We start from the raw sequence: 14,778 nt of genomic DNA, 5'->3' as shown, positions 1-14,778 counted from the left end.
GCCTACATGCCATTTGTCGAGCTACTGAACCAAGTAGAGGGGATGGCCAGGGCGGCGTCGGTGGCGAGGTGGGACACGGTGGATGGTTGCCGGACTGCGAAGGCGCTATGGCCGGTCATCGACCGGAGGAGGACGAGGGAATTGCTGGCGTTCGATAAGAGGTCAATGAGTACTTTGACAGGGGTCATAACCGGATATTGTGCCATAGGCCGCAAGGCGGCGCGCATGCGGATAACGCACAATGACTTTAGTAGGAGTTGGCCCGATGAGGATGAGGGGGAGACTATTGAGCACTTGCTTTGTTCTTGTCCGGGTCTGCAGAGACATAGGCTTTCCTTTCTGGGGAGCCGTTCCTTCTGTGATCTGGGTAAACTTGCGAACATACCTCTGCTATCTCTCCTGAGATTTGTTGAGGGAACAGGATGGTTCCGAAGGGGGGGTGACACAGGCTTTGGTGTAGGTAGGTCCGTGCTTGCGTAGCGAAGTGCGGTTCTTCACCTCCCGCTCGGATTTTCTCCACTACTCCTGTCTTTTTATTCATGTATAGCCTCTAGTACGAGGTCTCACATTTTCCTTTTTTTCCCTTTCTCTAGGGTACCACAATGGGCCAAACTAGCCTCCGAGTGAACTCACCTTTGGTAGACGACCCATTCAACCTAACCTACGGTGTACCTTGCTGAGGCTTTAGCCGGTCTCATTAGATTGTATAATCCCCTATTTGGGCTATTAAAAATAATTTTTAGGTATTAGATCAAAAAATATTGCTCCACTCATCTTGTAGCCAGCTGAAAATATCATTTGACTATGTCGAATATATCAACCTTTGTTGAATAATGCATCCTTTTAATTCGAAAACTTTCAATAATTTTTTTTTTTTGAAAAATTAAAGAGAACAAATTTTTTACTTAAGTTTGGGTACCATTTTCCATCAGAATTTTTGAAACCTTGAGCAATTTAGCCACTTTCCGATTGTAATTTCGCAGAGGTAACCCGCCCACTGCTGTGTATATCAAGCAGAGATCCTTCAATTAAGCAGGTGGTGGAATGGCTAAAATATAATGTCATTACGACGATTGGCATAAATATCTTTTCAGACAGCCAGGCAGCCATTATATCCCTGGAGAACGTATTTCTGAACACAAAAACCGCCCTCGACTGTCGCAGATCTCTCAACGAGATGGGTGAACAGTTCAAAATTCACCTGTTCTGGGTGCCGGGCCAAGGAGATATCCCAGGGAATTGTAAAGCGATTGAGCTTGCGAGACTAGGAACTACCTTACACACTCCAGGGATACTGGAATCTGTGGGTATGCCTCTAGCGACATGTAAGCTAAGTTTTTAGGACCAGGCCCGAAGGGCAACGAATGATAGATGGTCACAAAGAGGGGGCTGTGAGCATTCCAAAACTATGTGGCCTCATTTCTTTGAGAACCTTTCTGATTTAGCGGATGTCAACATTCGCAAGTTAATGGGGTTTTTAAAGCGATCTGGATGGTTCAACGGTAGGAAGTATAAGGTATCTTCCTTCTTCTGTTCCTGTGGTATCACAATCAGACTCACTTAGACGAAAACGTCTAAATGAGTCTGATGGCAGACTGCCACTTAAACCTAACCTAACCTGCCAAAGTCCCTCAGGATGAGTAAATACCAGACTGAAATGTTTAAATGGTACCTATTTATTTTTTTTTTTAATAAAAAGTTATTTTTATGCCCTCTATCATAGAATGGGGATATTTCGTCATTCTGTAACCCCTTGAAACATACGTATTAGACCCATAAAGTATATATTCTTGATCGCCATATCATTTGTAGTCGATCTAGCCATGTCCGTCCGTCTGTCTGTCGAAAGCGCGCTAACTATCGAAGGAGTAAAGCAGGGCACTTGAAATTTTACCCAAATACTTCTTATTTGTGTAGGTCGGGATTGGGATTGCAAATGGGCCATGAACCGATCTTGGATCTTGACTTCTTGAGTCTCTGGAGGGCGCAGTTCTTAACCGATTTGGCTGAAATTTTGCGCGTGGTATGGTTCAATTCTGTTCATAACCCTGTATAGCAGCCATATTAACCGATCTCTCGATTAGGCTTCTTGAGACGGAGCAATTCTTATCCGATTTGGCTAAAATTTTGCACATATCGTTGTAGAATGACTTCCAACAATTGTGCCAAGTATGGTCTAAATCAGTCCATAACCTGATATAGCCTCCATATAAACCGATCTCCCGATTAGATTTCTAGAGGGCGCAATTGTTATCCAATTTACATGAAATTTTACACATGTCGTTTTGGTATGGCTTCACAGGTGTGTCAAGTATGGCCTATATCGATTGATAACCTGATGCAGTGTCACGTACCCCCATAGGAGGTCGCTCCACCTTTTCTCTGGAGTGGCAAAAAACTAAAATCAATCAGCTTGCCATTAAAATCGATCTCCCAATTTAAAACTCTTAGCCACTGGAGGGTGCAATTTTTACTCAATTTGCCTGAAAGCTTCTCCCATCCTCCATCCATTTTCTCATCGCCTTAAGTCTCATAGCCGCTGTGGTGGCCTCACACTTAATCTGTATGTCAATGGGTCGGATATCTAGAATAGTCCACAGTGCTCTATTGGGCGTGGTCCTCATCGCTCCGCCTATGCCAAGACAACATGTTCTCTGAACCTGTTGTATGGTCCTTATGTTGCACTTTTCTCCATAGAAGTCCACCAAACTACTGAGGCGTAAGTAAGTATTGGTCTAATCACGCTCTTGTAGAGCCATTGGACTATCCTCGGATTCAGGCCCCATTTCGAGCCTACGGCCCGTCTACATAGCGCCCAACATCTGTGAGCCTTCTCAGTACGCTTCTGAATGTGACATTGAGACCTCTGGGTCTAGCCCAGTCATATGCCATATGCAAGACCCTGTCCTCCCTTCTGCATAGCTCGTTCGGATCCTTACCCCTTAGAAATATTATAACATCGTCTGCGTAGCAGAAGGGTTCAAATCCTTCCTCGTTATATTTAATCTTATAAACTACATTTAATTTGTCCTCCTTTTTCATCCTTGATTTAGTCCTGCTGAATATACTATTTAGTGTGTTGTGGCTTTTTAAAGCAAGCTGGTATTTTGGAATTGGTAAGCCTCTTCGAAAACCCTGGAATATACGTCGTTTTCTTGAAGATTTTTGGTGTTATTTCAATTTCGTTGTTCGCTGTTCTATTCTTGACGAATTTTATAGGGTCCTTAATAGCTTTGCTTGGGAAGTCATTTGATCGAAGTATTTGTTGAATTTTCCTTTCGGTTTTCTGGATGATATATGTTGTAACTGATTTTTAGTACTCTGTCGATGAAACTAGTAGCAGTATTTATTTTTATTCTTCTCGGTTGATTTGAATAATTACAATATTTATAAGTCTCCCAGACGTTGTATCTTTTTGATACCAATTTAATTTTAACTTATTTTGATGCCGGTGGACAACGGTTTCAAGATATGACCATTTATTGTTTGATTCACAATCCATTCTGAACTGGACTTGTGGGTGGAAGGAATTAAGAACTTGTAGAGTATTTTCCACTTCCGTTCTTTTCAATACACAAAATATATCGTCCACATATTTGGTCAGTAATCTTGGTTTTGTCATTTTCTCAATTGAAGCGTCTAGTAAGGTTTCCATTACAATATCGGTGATTATCGGAGAGATGGGCGAAACCATTGGCATGCCTACTTATGCTCATACAATTTTTCATCGTATGTTAAATATCTAGAATCCTTTATTCATTCATATGTTAACAATTCTATAAATAAATCTTTTGGTATCTTTTTGTGCTCCTGGATGTCATTCCATTTTTCGGTTATAGTGTTTATGGCTAAATTAACCGGTATGCTTGGAAATAAAGACACCACGTCGAAAGATATTAATATCTCATTGTCTCTGACTTCCTTGTCATTGATTTTTGATTTGAATTCAATCCCGTCTTTTATGTTGTTTTGTGAACCTCTAGTCAAGTTATTTAAAACGTCTGTTAGATATTTTCCTGAGTGGTTTTCCCTCCTTATGGATTTTGGGTAAGCCATAAATTCTTGGGGCAATCGCGGTATAATTCGTCAGCAGGTTCTTGTTGGTTATGCTTATTATATTCATATTGAATAATTTGTCTACTAATTTGTTGTTTTTGGTTTGTAGTCCGGAAGTGGGATCCCTTTTTAGACGTTTATATTTACACATGTCCTCTAGTATGCTTCGCATTTTTGTATCGTTGTCATTTTTTTGCAATGCTACGGTTTTGCCTTCTTTATCTGCCGACAAAATTCAAATGTCTTCATTATTCTTTAAAACACTTAACTGAATTTCACTACAGGTTTTACATTTTTTGTTTTGGTACTTTTATAATTAAATTCTTGAGAAAATGAGTATTTGAGTATTTGACTGCGACGTTCTTTTGCTCTTTTTCATATTGAAACGAGTCTTCGTAATACTTTTAATATATAGCACATATATCCAAATCTAGTCAGAATGTATAGAATAGAACCTTGTACGATTTTCTTACGATGGTACGAAAATTGTGGCTTCTACAGCCTTAAAAATCGAAACGCATAAAAGATGTTTATGGGAGTTTTATCTAAATCTGATTCGATTTTGATGAAATTTTGCACACGTATAGGGATGGATGTCAATTAAAACATCTCATGAAAAATTTTGTAGAAATCGGACCAAAATTGTAGCTACTACACTTTTAAGAGGGCATATCGGATGAAACATATACATGGGAGCTATTTATATATAAATCTGATCCGATTCTGATGAAATTTGCACACATATTGGGACGTCACAAAAAGCACTTCGCGCCAAATTTGGTAAAGATCGGACCAAAATTGTGGCTTCCACAGCCTATATTTGTCAAATCGGATGAAAGTTATATATGGGAGCTATATCTAAATCTAAATCGATTTAAATGAAATTTTGCACACGTATTAAGACGTCACACGAAACATTTCGTGCTAAATTTGGTAAAGATCGGACCAAAATTGTAGCTACTATAGCTTTAAAAGGGCATATCGGATGAAATATATATATGGGAGCTATATCTAAATCTGGAACGATTTCAATGAAATTTTGAACACATATTGGGCACTGTGTGCCAAATATTGTAAGGATTGGACAAAAATTGTGGCTTCTACAGCTTTAAAAAGGGCACACGGATGAAAGATATATATGGGAGCTATATCTAAATCGGGACCGATTTCGTCCTTGAATCAAAAACAAGATTTGTGCAAAATTTTGTAAAAATCGGACAACAAATGCGACCTGTATCTTGATTACAAGAATGCATGGACAGACAGACAGATGGACACAGCTAAATCGAATCAGGAAGTGATTCTAAGCCGATCCGTATACTTATCGATGGGTCTAGCTCTTCCTCTTCTTGGCGTTGCAAGTAAATGCACAAATCTATAATAACCTGTACCACAGTGGGGGTGTAGGGTATAAAAACAACAAAGTATTGGGTTGCCCAAAAAGTAATTGCGGATTTTTCATATAGTCGGCGTTGACAAATTTTTTCACAGCTTGTGACTCTGTAATTGCATTCTTTCTTCTGTCAGTTATCAGCTGTTACTTTTAGCTTGCTTTAGAAAAAAAGTGTAAAAAAAGTATATTTGATTAAAGTTCATTCTTAGTTTTATTAAAAATGCATTAACTTTCTTTTAAAAAATCCGCAATTACTTTTTGGGCAACCCAATAGTTCCCCAAACTATTCAAACTTTTGCATTGTTAATAAAACACAGACCATTTACAGTCTATCGTCATTTTAGCCGTATATTAAAAACGTTTACTTAATTCATTCTCAAGTCCTGTTGGCATTATAAAAATGGGGTTTAATGTTTTCTCTTAAAATTACTAATAGGAATATACATACTATGGAACAAAATATAACACATACACAGACAAAAAAAAACTAAAAAACATTAGAAACATTTTTGAATGAAAATAAAAGACCTAGAATGACTTTTGACGAAATAGTCGTATCGCATCAAGCTAATGAGGGGTTTGGACATCTAAAATGTTCAGTAACAAAAAAAAAAAAAAAATAAAAAATAGTCGTTGGTTCAGATTAATTATAAAAGCAATTTACAATTGCATATTTTTTCCGTTTTTTTTTCATGTGATTCCTGTTTTTCTTCAAAAATGTTTTTTGTGTCGCATTGATTTTGTAAATTTACTATTTTGTATTTTATTTTATATATTTTTCCATTTTATGGTTGATTTTTTGTTTGTTTTGTAAAAAAAATTGTTGCTGGTTTTTCTCTTACAGTTCTCTTACTTTTTTTTTTGGGGACAAAATTCCATATTACAAAACTAATACAAACACAACAGAATAAATTAAAAATATCAGAAGTTTGAATTTCTTGTTGTATGTATGTATACGTCTTTCTTCTTTGCTTAATGAAATAAGCTCGAAGGATGATAATGAAGAAAACTCAAAAGGTTTATAATAAAAAGAATCACTCAATGATGTAGACAGTGTTGAGGAGGGGTTAATGTCCGTCGTCATCGTTCTATTATCTACCATTTCTTTTTATGCTCGTCCATGGACACACCACCGGGACCCAATGAGACAATCATGAGGAGGCCACCAATAACAGAAAGAGTCTGTAAAAGAATTAGCATTTTTACTAGCGAAAAATATGGAAATTTCGTTGTTACTCACCTGGAAGAAGTCATATTTAAGAAAATCTCTGAGAGGTTTATATGAGGGAATGGTCCACCACGCGTTATGATATAGATTCAAAACAGTCAAAAGGGCAACTAAAATTAAAGCCGACAATTTCGTTTTGTAACCGATTGTTACTAAAACCATCAGAATGGAGCCCACAATATCTTGAAGGATCTGTAAAGAGTATAAAAATAAAAGGATTATAGTTGTTTTAAATGATTAAATTGTTTAAAATGGTTAGAGATGGGTTTCTACCCGGTAAATACCCAACGCTTCTGTATTTATTGGATAAATACCCAATAAATACCTTTTTTGGTTATTTATAATTTTGCCGATATCTTCGACATAAAAATATTTCCACAAATTTGTGATGATTTTGTATTCTTTGTATATAAACCCGATCTTCTGATCTCATAAAATCGGATTTTAATTATATTGTATATAGCCGCTATATAGACCAATCTCCATACTTAATGTCTTGAGGCAATAAATTTGTAATTTTTCATCCGATTTCGATAAAATTTGGCACAGTGAGTTCCGGTAGACCCTTGCCCATTTTTGTGGAGTGTGGTTCAAATCGGACCATATTTGGATATAGCTGCCATATAGAGACCGATCTCCCGATATATTGGGTTGCCCAAAAAGTAATTGCGGATTTTTTAAAAGAAAGTAAATGCATTTTTAATAAAACTTACAATGAACTTTAATCAAATATACTTTTTTTCTAAAGCAAGCTAAAAAATTTGTCAAGGCCGACTATATGAAAAATCCGCAATTTGGGCAACCCAATAGTTATATATAGCCGCTATATAGACCGATCTCCATACTTAAAGTCTTGAGGCAATAAATTTGTCATTTTTCATCCGATTTCGATAAAATTTGGCACAGTGAGTTCTGGTAGACCCCCACCCATTTTTGTGGAGTGTGGTTCAAATCGGACTATATTTGGATATAGCTGCCCTTAGACCAACCGCCCGATATATGGCATTGAGCCATAAAAGATCCATCTATAACCCGAATTCGATGAAATTTGGCTCAGTGGCTTTGTTGTAGAACCCTACCCATTGCTGTCAAATGTGGTCCAGATCGGACCATATTTGGATATAGCTGCCATATAACAGACCGATATAGTGTAATGAGCTTATAAAAGGAGCATTTTTCATCCGATTTCAATGAAAATTGGCTCAGCGCGTTCTGGTACCCCTCTCAACCTTTTTGTTGAATATCTTCAAGTTCAGACCATATTTGGATATTGCTGTCATATAGACCGATCTCCCGCTATAGAGTATTGAGCTAATAAAACGAGCATTTTTCATCTGATTTGGATGAAATTTGAAACAGTGCGATTTGATAGACCTCTCAACCTTTTTTGGTGAATATCGTCCAGATCAGATCATATTTCCATATAGCTACCATTTAGACTGATCTCCCGATATGGAGTATTGAGCTTATAAAAGAAGCATTTTCATCCGATTTTTATGAAATTTGGAACAGGGCGTTTTGGTGCCCTTATAAACCTGAAGTGAAGTGTAATGTAATAAAAAGGCAAAACAATTATTGCATATCAATGAGTGCTGCCCGATTCTACTTTAAGCTCAATTATAAGGGACCTCTTTTTAGTATCACTTAGCAACATCTCTTTATATATAAAGGTCAAAGAATATTAAAATATGAAATATATATTTGATACCTATGCATATGCGATGACAGTCGGTGGTACGTTCCGGATTGACCCCATGAAGTCCTTCATCGGCAAGGGCTGCCGCCTCAGTGTGCAACTCACTGCCACAACAACAAGAGGACTTGGTGATTAAATCGAATTCAATCTTTTCTGCTAAAGGTTGATTCGGTGTCCACCTTGTCCTCACAAACAATGTCCATTGCAATCTAACGTTGCAAAGGTCAATCAGCAACTGACAACTGTGCAAGTCGCAGCTGACCAATACCTACAGCTTGCACGGATACAAAGTGCTACCTAAGGATCGCCTAAGAAATAGATGTGGGGGATTGGCCTTCGTGATACACCATTCCGATCCATCTCGCCTCTGCCTGGCGTTTACGACCCCAACATGGAGTGCATGGAGAAGCAGTCAGGTTTGATACTGCCGAAAAAGAGCTATACAACCAGTGTTGCAGTTTTTGTTAGGTTCCTACCAAAATTGATAGGTTTTTATCCTCTTGGTAGGTTGTTAGGCGGACCTCAATTTTTGGTAGTTTTTCTCAACATAAATATCATACCACCAATACGTAAATACCAAGTTAATTACAGAAAAAATCGCCGGGAATAACTCAAAACTAATTCACTTCATGCCATTTCTGTGTATGCGCTAGGAGTGCATAGTAAAACCATGGATGTTACTGTTACAAGGGGTCTCACTGCTTCAAATTTCAGAAAAAGGGTATAAGTTTTGATTTTGACTAAATACAATCGGTATAAGTGTTAAGGGACCTCTTCCAAATTTCGTATATCTTGGTAGAAAATGCGGGTTTTGTGCGTTCAATGCCAATGCCCAGTCGGAAAACAGACATATTTAGTGCTGTATACAAATATGGACAAATCTGGCCCATACTCATGGTCCATTCAACCCAGTGGAACGACGAACATGTGTTGTAAAAGGGTCTTTCTGGGCTCAAACACTTAAATTGGGAGATCGCTTTATCCAAACTCGGCACGGTATTGTAATTGGAACAGAAATACGACTTTATAAACTGCAGATTTTTCATCGGGAGATCAATATAAAGGGGTTTATATCAAGATATAGGTAATTTTTATATCCACCACCATAGGAGAAGGGTATGCTCATCAAGTCATTCCGTTTGTAACACCTCGTCTCGATGTTCTGAGACGATCTAGCCATGTCCGTCCGTCTCTCGAAATCAAGATAGTGGTCTATCGCGTAAAGCTAGCCGCGTGAAATTATACACAGATACTTAATATTGATCAAGTTCTTTGGGGATTTCAAATGGGTTATATTGGTTTAGATTTAGATATAGCTTTCATATAAACCGATCTCCCGATTTGTCTTCTTGAGCCCCTGGAAGCCGTAATTTTTGTCCGACTTGGCTGAAGTTTAGCATGTAGTGTTCTGTTATGTCTTTCAACAACTGTTTTAAGTACGGTCCAAATTGGTCTATTAACCTGATATAGCACCCATATAAACCGTTTTTTTATCCGATTTGGCTGAAATTTTGCATATAGTGTTCAGTTGTAATTACGATCCAAATCGGTTTATAACCAGATATAGCTCCCATATTTTAGCAGAATCCATGGTAGTGGGTACCCAAGATTCGGCCCGGCCGAACTTAGCAAGCTTTTACTTGTTTAACTTAAGGCAGTAGGGTGATTTCAACAAATAGACGGAAGTGTTTGTCTAGTTCCTCTATGAATAACGATCATCTAGTACTTTGTAGAGTTAAAAATGTATATAATGTAATTTGATGTGTTCAAAATGGATTGTCAAAATGGCCAATAGTTCGGCAGTGGCTAAAAATACACGCTATACCACATTTTTGGTAGGTTTTGGTCTGGTTTGGTAGAATTTTTCTTCAATTTTGGTAAGTAATAATTTTCTTGTCTTGGCAACATTGTATACATTTCGTTGGTTGGTAGTTGTGACCCAGTTAATGGTCAAGCTTACAAGCCCGACATAAGTGGGTTACTGTCTGGCTCATGGCAGCCGGTTGTACGCACCGGATTGACCCGATGGAACCCTCATCGGCAAGGGCTGTCGCCTCAGTGTACGTGTTCGTCTTTTTTCGTCATGGGAGAGGCACATCCCGGAGTGCCTTCTCCGCACGCTTCTGGTCCGTGGCGGGATTGAAAAGAATCCCAGACCCTGGTTCTGTTCGGTTTGCCAGAACCGCCTCCATTATATGTCGCAAGGTGCTGTGCGAAAATAGCCAGCAGTGGGTCACAAGCGTCGTCGTCGTCGGATTATGACATTCTCCCCTAGGTAACGACCAGCGTGGCATAGCTTTGGCAGAGCAGATTGAAAGCTCCACGTTTCGCACGGTGAATGAGGATGCCCCCATCAGGATTACGAGGAGGTGGGGCAGCTCGCCAGGCATTTCCATTGCATCCCCTGATCTTCCGAGTGACGTAAATTGGCAAGCCGTCATTTCTTTGGGCTCAGACCACCTCCCCATAATTTCACCATCGACCGACCACCCGACTTCATAACCTCTGAGCCCTGGACATTTATGAATCAAAAGAAGGCCGATTGGGTCGGCTTCAGAAATTACACTAATAGCGGCTTCAGTGAACTGTCCAAATGGGTAAGTCGTTAGCTCTAAGAATTTCTTTTATTTTCCTCTCGTTCTCTAGATAAAAGTCTGGATCACTTATACTAAATACTCTTCTAATAAAATTCGTGGCCGTGTTCGTTATTACTCTTTTGTGCTGTTTGCAGTCGATTTTTGATACCAATCTCCGTTCAGCTGGTTGCCATGTCTATAAACTACCGAGTCCAAAAAAGGTAGTTTGCCATCATATTCCTCTTCCTTCGTAAATTGGATGAATTTGTTGAAGGAGTTCAGAGTCTAGAGTGTATTTGCCACGTCTGATTTTTTCACAATTGCGAAAATGTCGTCTACATATTTTGTCAATATCCTAGGTTTTACCATTTTGTCAAATGTGTCATTCAGAAGTTCCTCCAATACAATGTCAGCAATAATGGGAGAAGCGGGGGATCCCATTGGCATTCCTTTAAGCTGTTCATACAGCTCGTCATCGTTTTTTAAAATATCTGCTGTCCTTAATGTAGAATGTTACTAATTATTTGAAAATTCCCCGTGGTATATTGGTATATTTCTCAATCTCTTCCCATTTATTCTCAATTGTCCAAAGTGATAAATTGATTGGAATACTTGGGAACAAGGACACCACGTCAAAATATACTAAAAATTCGTCATTGTCTATGGTCATATTTCTTATCTTCGCATTAAAATCCACGTTTCTTAGGAAAAACTTCTTAGAATTGTAGGTAGTTTACGTTTTTGCTATACGATTTAAAAAGAATATAATCGACCCACCCTAATGTACATTTGTATGTAATTATCAGTATTGCGTATTTATACATGTTTGGCAATTTAAATCTATATTTAAATATTAAATACTTACTTGCAAGAAACTTAATTCGAAACGAATTAATGTGATAAACATAAATGCAAGCAAAATACGTCCAGCGAGTTGCATGAAATTTTTGGGTTTGTTATCGCCCATGGTGGGAACACCGGCAAAAAGGCTGCGCCCTTCAACTCTCGACTCTGCCAGAACTAACAGCAGTGCACCAATTAATGCTAAATTACGCAATAAGAATTGAATATCCCACAATATCGAGTAAGCAATGGTCTGTAAGAAAATATATGCATATTTTTTTTTATTTAATTATTGTATATAAATTATAGACATGCCTTACCTGTAGTACAACAATGAAAAATAGAATGCAAACAGCAATGTCAACTTTGAACCTAGCAATAACCATTCCACATCCTCCCAATTGTCCAATTAAATTTACTAACACAAATACAGTTGCCAAAAATTTACCACAACCCCAGCTCATGTCCATATATTCGCGTTGCTCGTTCCATTGGAAGTACATCCGAAGGCCATCTTCGAAAAATGTGGCTATCAGGCAGAGGCGAGCTACTGTTGGCAGGATGTTCTTACCGCGTCGTATCACCTGAAGGTACGAATAAAAGGGACAAACAAAAAAATACATTTTATAATGGTGTATGTTTATAATATGGGGAAATAATACTAAAAAAATATGCGTGGTAAGACCAAAACATCAGAAAATTGTTATCAACATTTTACAGAAGGTTTTTATTATATACAATACATCGTAGCATATCTTAGATTGAAATATGATCACTTTTTGGCTGATGGATCTTTTTCGCTGTCACATAAATGACCTCGTTTTAAGTAATTTTGAGGTAAGAGCCATTGTAATACCATTGTTTGAAAGTGAACTGGAGGTCTCAATTTTAATCTGATTTTAATGCGATTTGGAACAGAGAGTCAAATTGCAGACCTACACATTTACACCAACTTTCGTCCATATCCGACAATGTTTGGATTTAGCTGTCGTATACCCCTATATCCAGACTTAGGATCTGAAGCTCATAAAAGCCGCATTTATTAACCGATTCCTCTGACTTTTAGAACTGTGAATTGTATAAAGCCTCATGACTTTCGGACCGAATATGGGCCACATCAGACTTTATTTGGATATAGCTGTCATATATATTGATCTCCCAACATATAGTCTTGGGTCCATAATGGGCGCATTTGTTATCCGATTTCGCTGAAATTTAGAACAGAGATTTGTGTAAGGATCCTCAACACACTTTCTTAATACGGTCCAAATTGGATTTTTTTTATACAGCTGCCATATTCTGCGATTAAAAGTAGAAAGAATGGACCCAAATTGTACTTAATACCCGAAATTTAAAACTATGAGTTGTTTTTGACACCTCAAAATCCTTGCCTGATATAGTCTAGATCGGAACGTAATATGATAATGATGTATAAATGTATAAAGATATCTCGAACAAAATAAATATGCGTTATAAATATGGCTTTCTTTTATCGATGGGCCGTTCTGCTCCCTTCGTCCCAAATATATAAAATCCGTAATATTCTCCCAAAGTCGTTTTATTTAAATCCTATATTTTCCAATCGACCCATAATTCCGTATTGTGGAGTTGGGGTTGGGTGTCCCTAAATTTGAATATAACCATCGTACTTTACTTCCAAACCAGCCGATTGTACGTACCGGATTGACCCGATGGATTTCTCTATCGACAAGTACAATGTTCACCAATAAACACATATTGGTCTTTCGGGACGCAAAATAAAAGGCGTTTGGAAGTTGTTGTTGTTGTAGCAGTGTGTAATACACTGAGACGGCAGCCCTTGTCGATGGAAGACTCCATCGGGCCAATCTAGTACGTGCAACCGGCTGCCATGGGATTGTCGGATGACAGTATTGAATGTATACCGCCCTAGCAAAATGGTTCCCATCTAAACTATGTATAAAAGACCGGAGGCGTATGCTAATCCATATGATTTGGGAATATATATAAATCAAGGTATAAGGCATAGTTACGGTCCAATGTTGGGTCACTCTCGAACGCCTTTAAAAAGAACTTTGGTCGACGTAATAGTGACCCACCCGAACACATGTGTTAGGAATCTAAAGGACTATTTATTATCATAGAGGCAATCTAATCGGAGCAACATTTTTCGTTGATAAACTTACTAATGTTACCATAGCTCCAAGCATTCCAGCTGGTTCCAGTCAAAATGCATTTTCTTAATGTATCCAATTTGGTAGAGTAATTCTGGCAAGCAAGAATTCAAATAAAGGAGATTCGTGCGGACCGATTTTCCTTCTCCACAAGCCAAGAAAAAAAAAATAACTGCCGCTCATGAATTTCGTAAAAAAAGCCCCCGATTCATTTCATATCAATAATGCATTTGTAACAATTCGGTAAAGTTTTTTAGATTTATGGATTGCAACTAACTTCAGTTGAGATGCCATCAGGCAAATTTTATATAGAAATTCCCATTTCTGTTTTGAATGACAATGTTTCCCAATCTATGGCATTAAGGAACAAGGGATACTTCTCTCAAATCAATGAGAGTCCGATTAAAGTTTAAGTTCAATGATAAGGGGCCTCCTGTTTTATGCGGAGTTGGTAGAGGAGTTTTAACATGGCAGGATATCTCGCAAATATAGCCAGCTTTAGTAAGGAGATAACCACCGCTGACAATTTTTCGGATGTTCACGCCGAGTTTGTAACCCAGGCGGACATACTAATCTCTGCGCCACGTTGGCCTCCATGTTAAATGTCTAGATCTAGGGAATCTGCAGCTGGGGTTGGTTCCTGGTTGGAAATGGGATATATACAGTAAGATGATTTCAGGAATCTAATGTCATCTGTCATCAAATACCCAGCTACACTGTTCACTATTTGAGTTAAGTAAGAAACAGAAATAAAGAGCGAACATTAAAAGTGAGATGTCGGCACCGGCTCTTGCTTAAATACGCAGTGCCTATGATACTTGATACGACAAGGC

General features: G+C 38.2%; 1 protein-coding gene across 2 annotated transcripts in view; it reads right to left on the bottom strand.

Annotated features, from left to right (window-relative positions):
* Positions 1-5,770: 5,770 nt before the first annotated feature.
* Positions 5,771-14,778, bottom strand: part of LOC106089889 (surfeit locus protein 4 homolog) — a 32,804-nt gene continuing 23,796 nt past the window's right edge. For both annotated transcript variants that reach the window (XM_013255882.2, XM_013255884.2), the window contains exons 2-5: positions 12,113-12,376; positions 11,815-12,045; positions 6,690-6,869; positions 5,771-6,631 (exon numbers count right to left, since the gene is read on the bottom strand). In XM_013255882.2, coding sequence (XP_013111336.1) covers positions 6,545-6,631; positions 6,690-6,869; positions 11,815-12,045; positions 12,113-12,376 — 762 coding nt within the window. In that variant the 3' untranslated portion in view covers positions 5,771-6,544. The remainder of the gene's footprint in view (positions 6,632-6,689; positions 6,870-11,814; positions 12,046-12,112; positions 12,377-14,778) is intronic.

This window comes from Stomoxys calcitrans, chromosome 4 (genome assembly GCF_963082655.1).
Source record: "Stomoxys calcitrans chromosome 4, idStoCalc2.1, whole genome shotgun sequence".
Lineage (NCBI taxonomy): Eukaryota > Metazoa > Arthropoda > Insecta > Diptera > Muscidae > Stomoxys > Stomoxys calcitrans.
The sequence above is the reverse complement of the archived record's forward strand: the minus strand, read 5'-3'. Positions and strand labels throughout refer to the sequence as shown.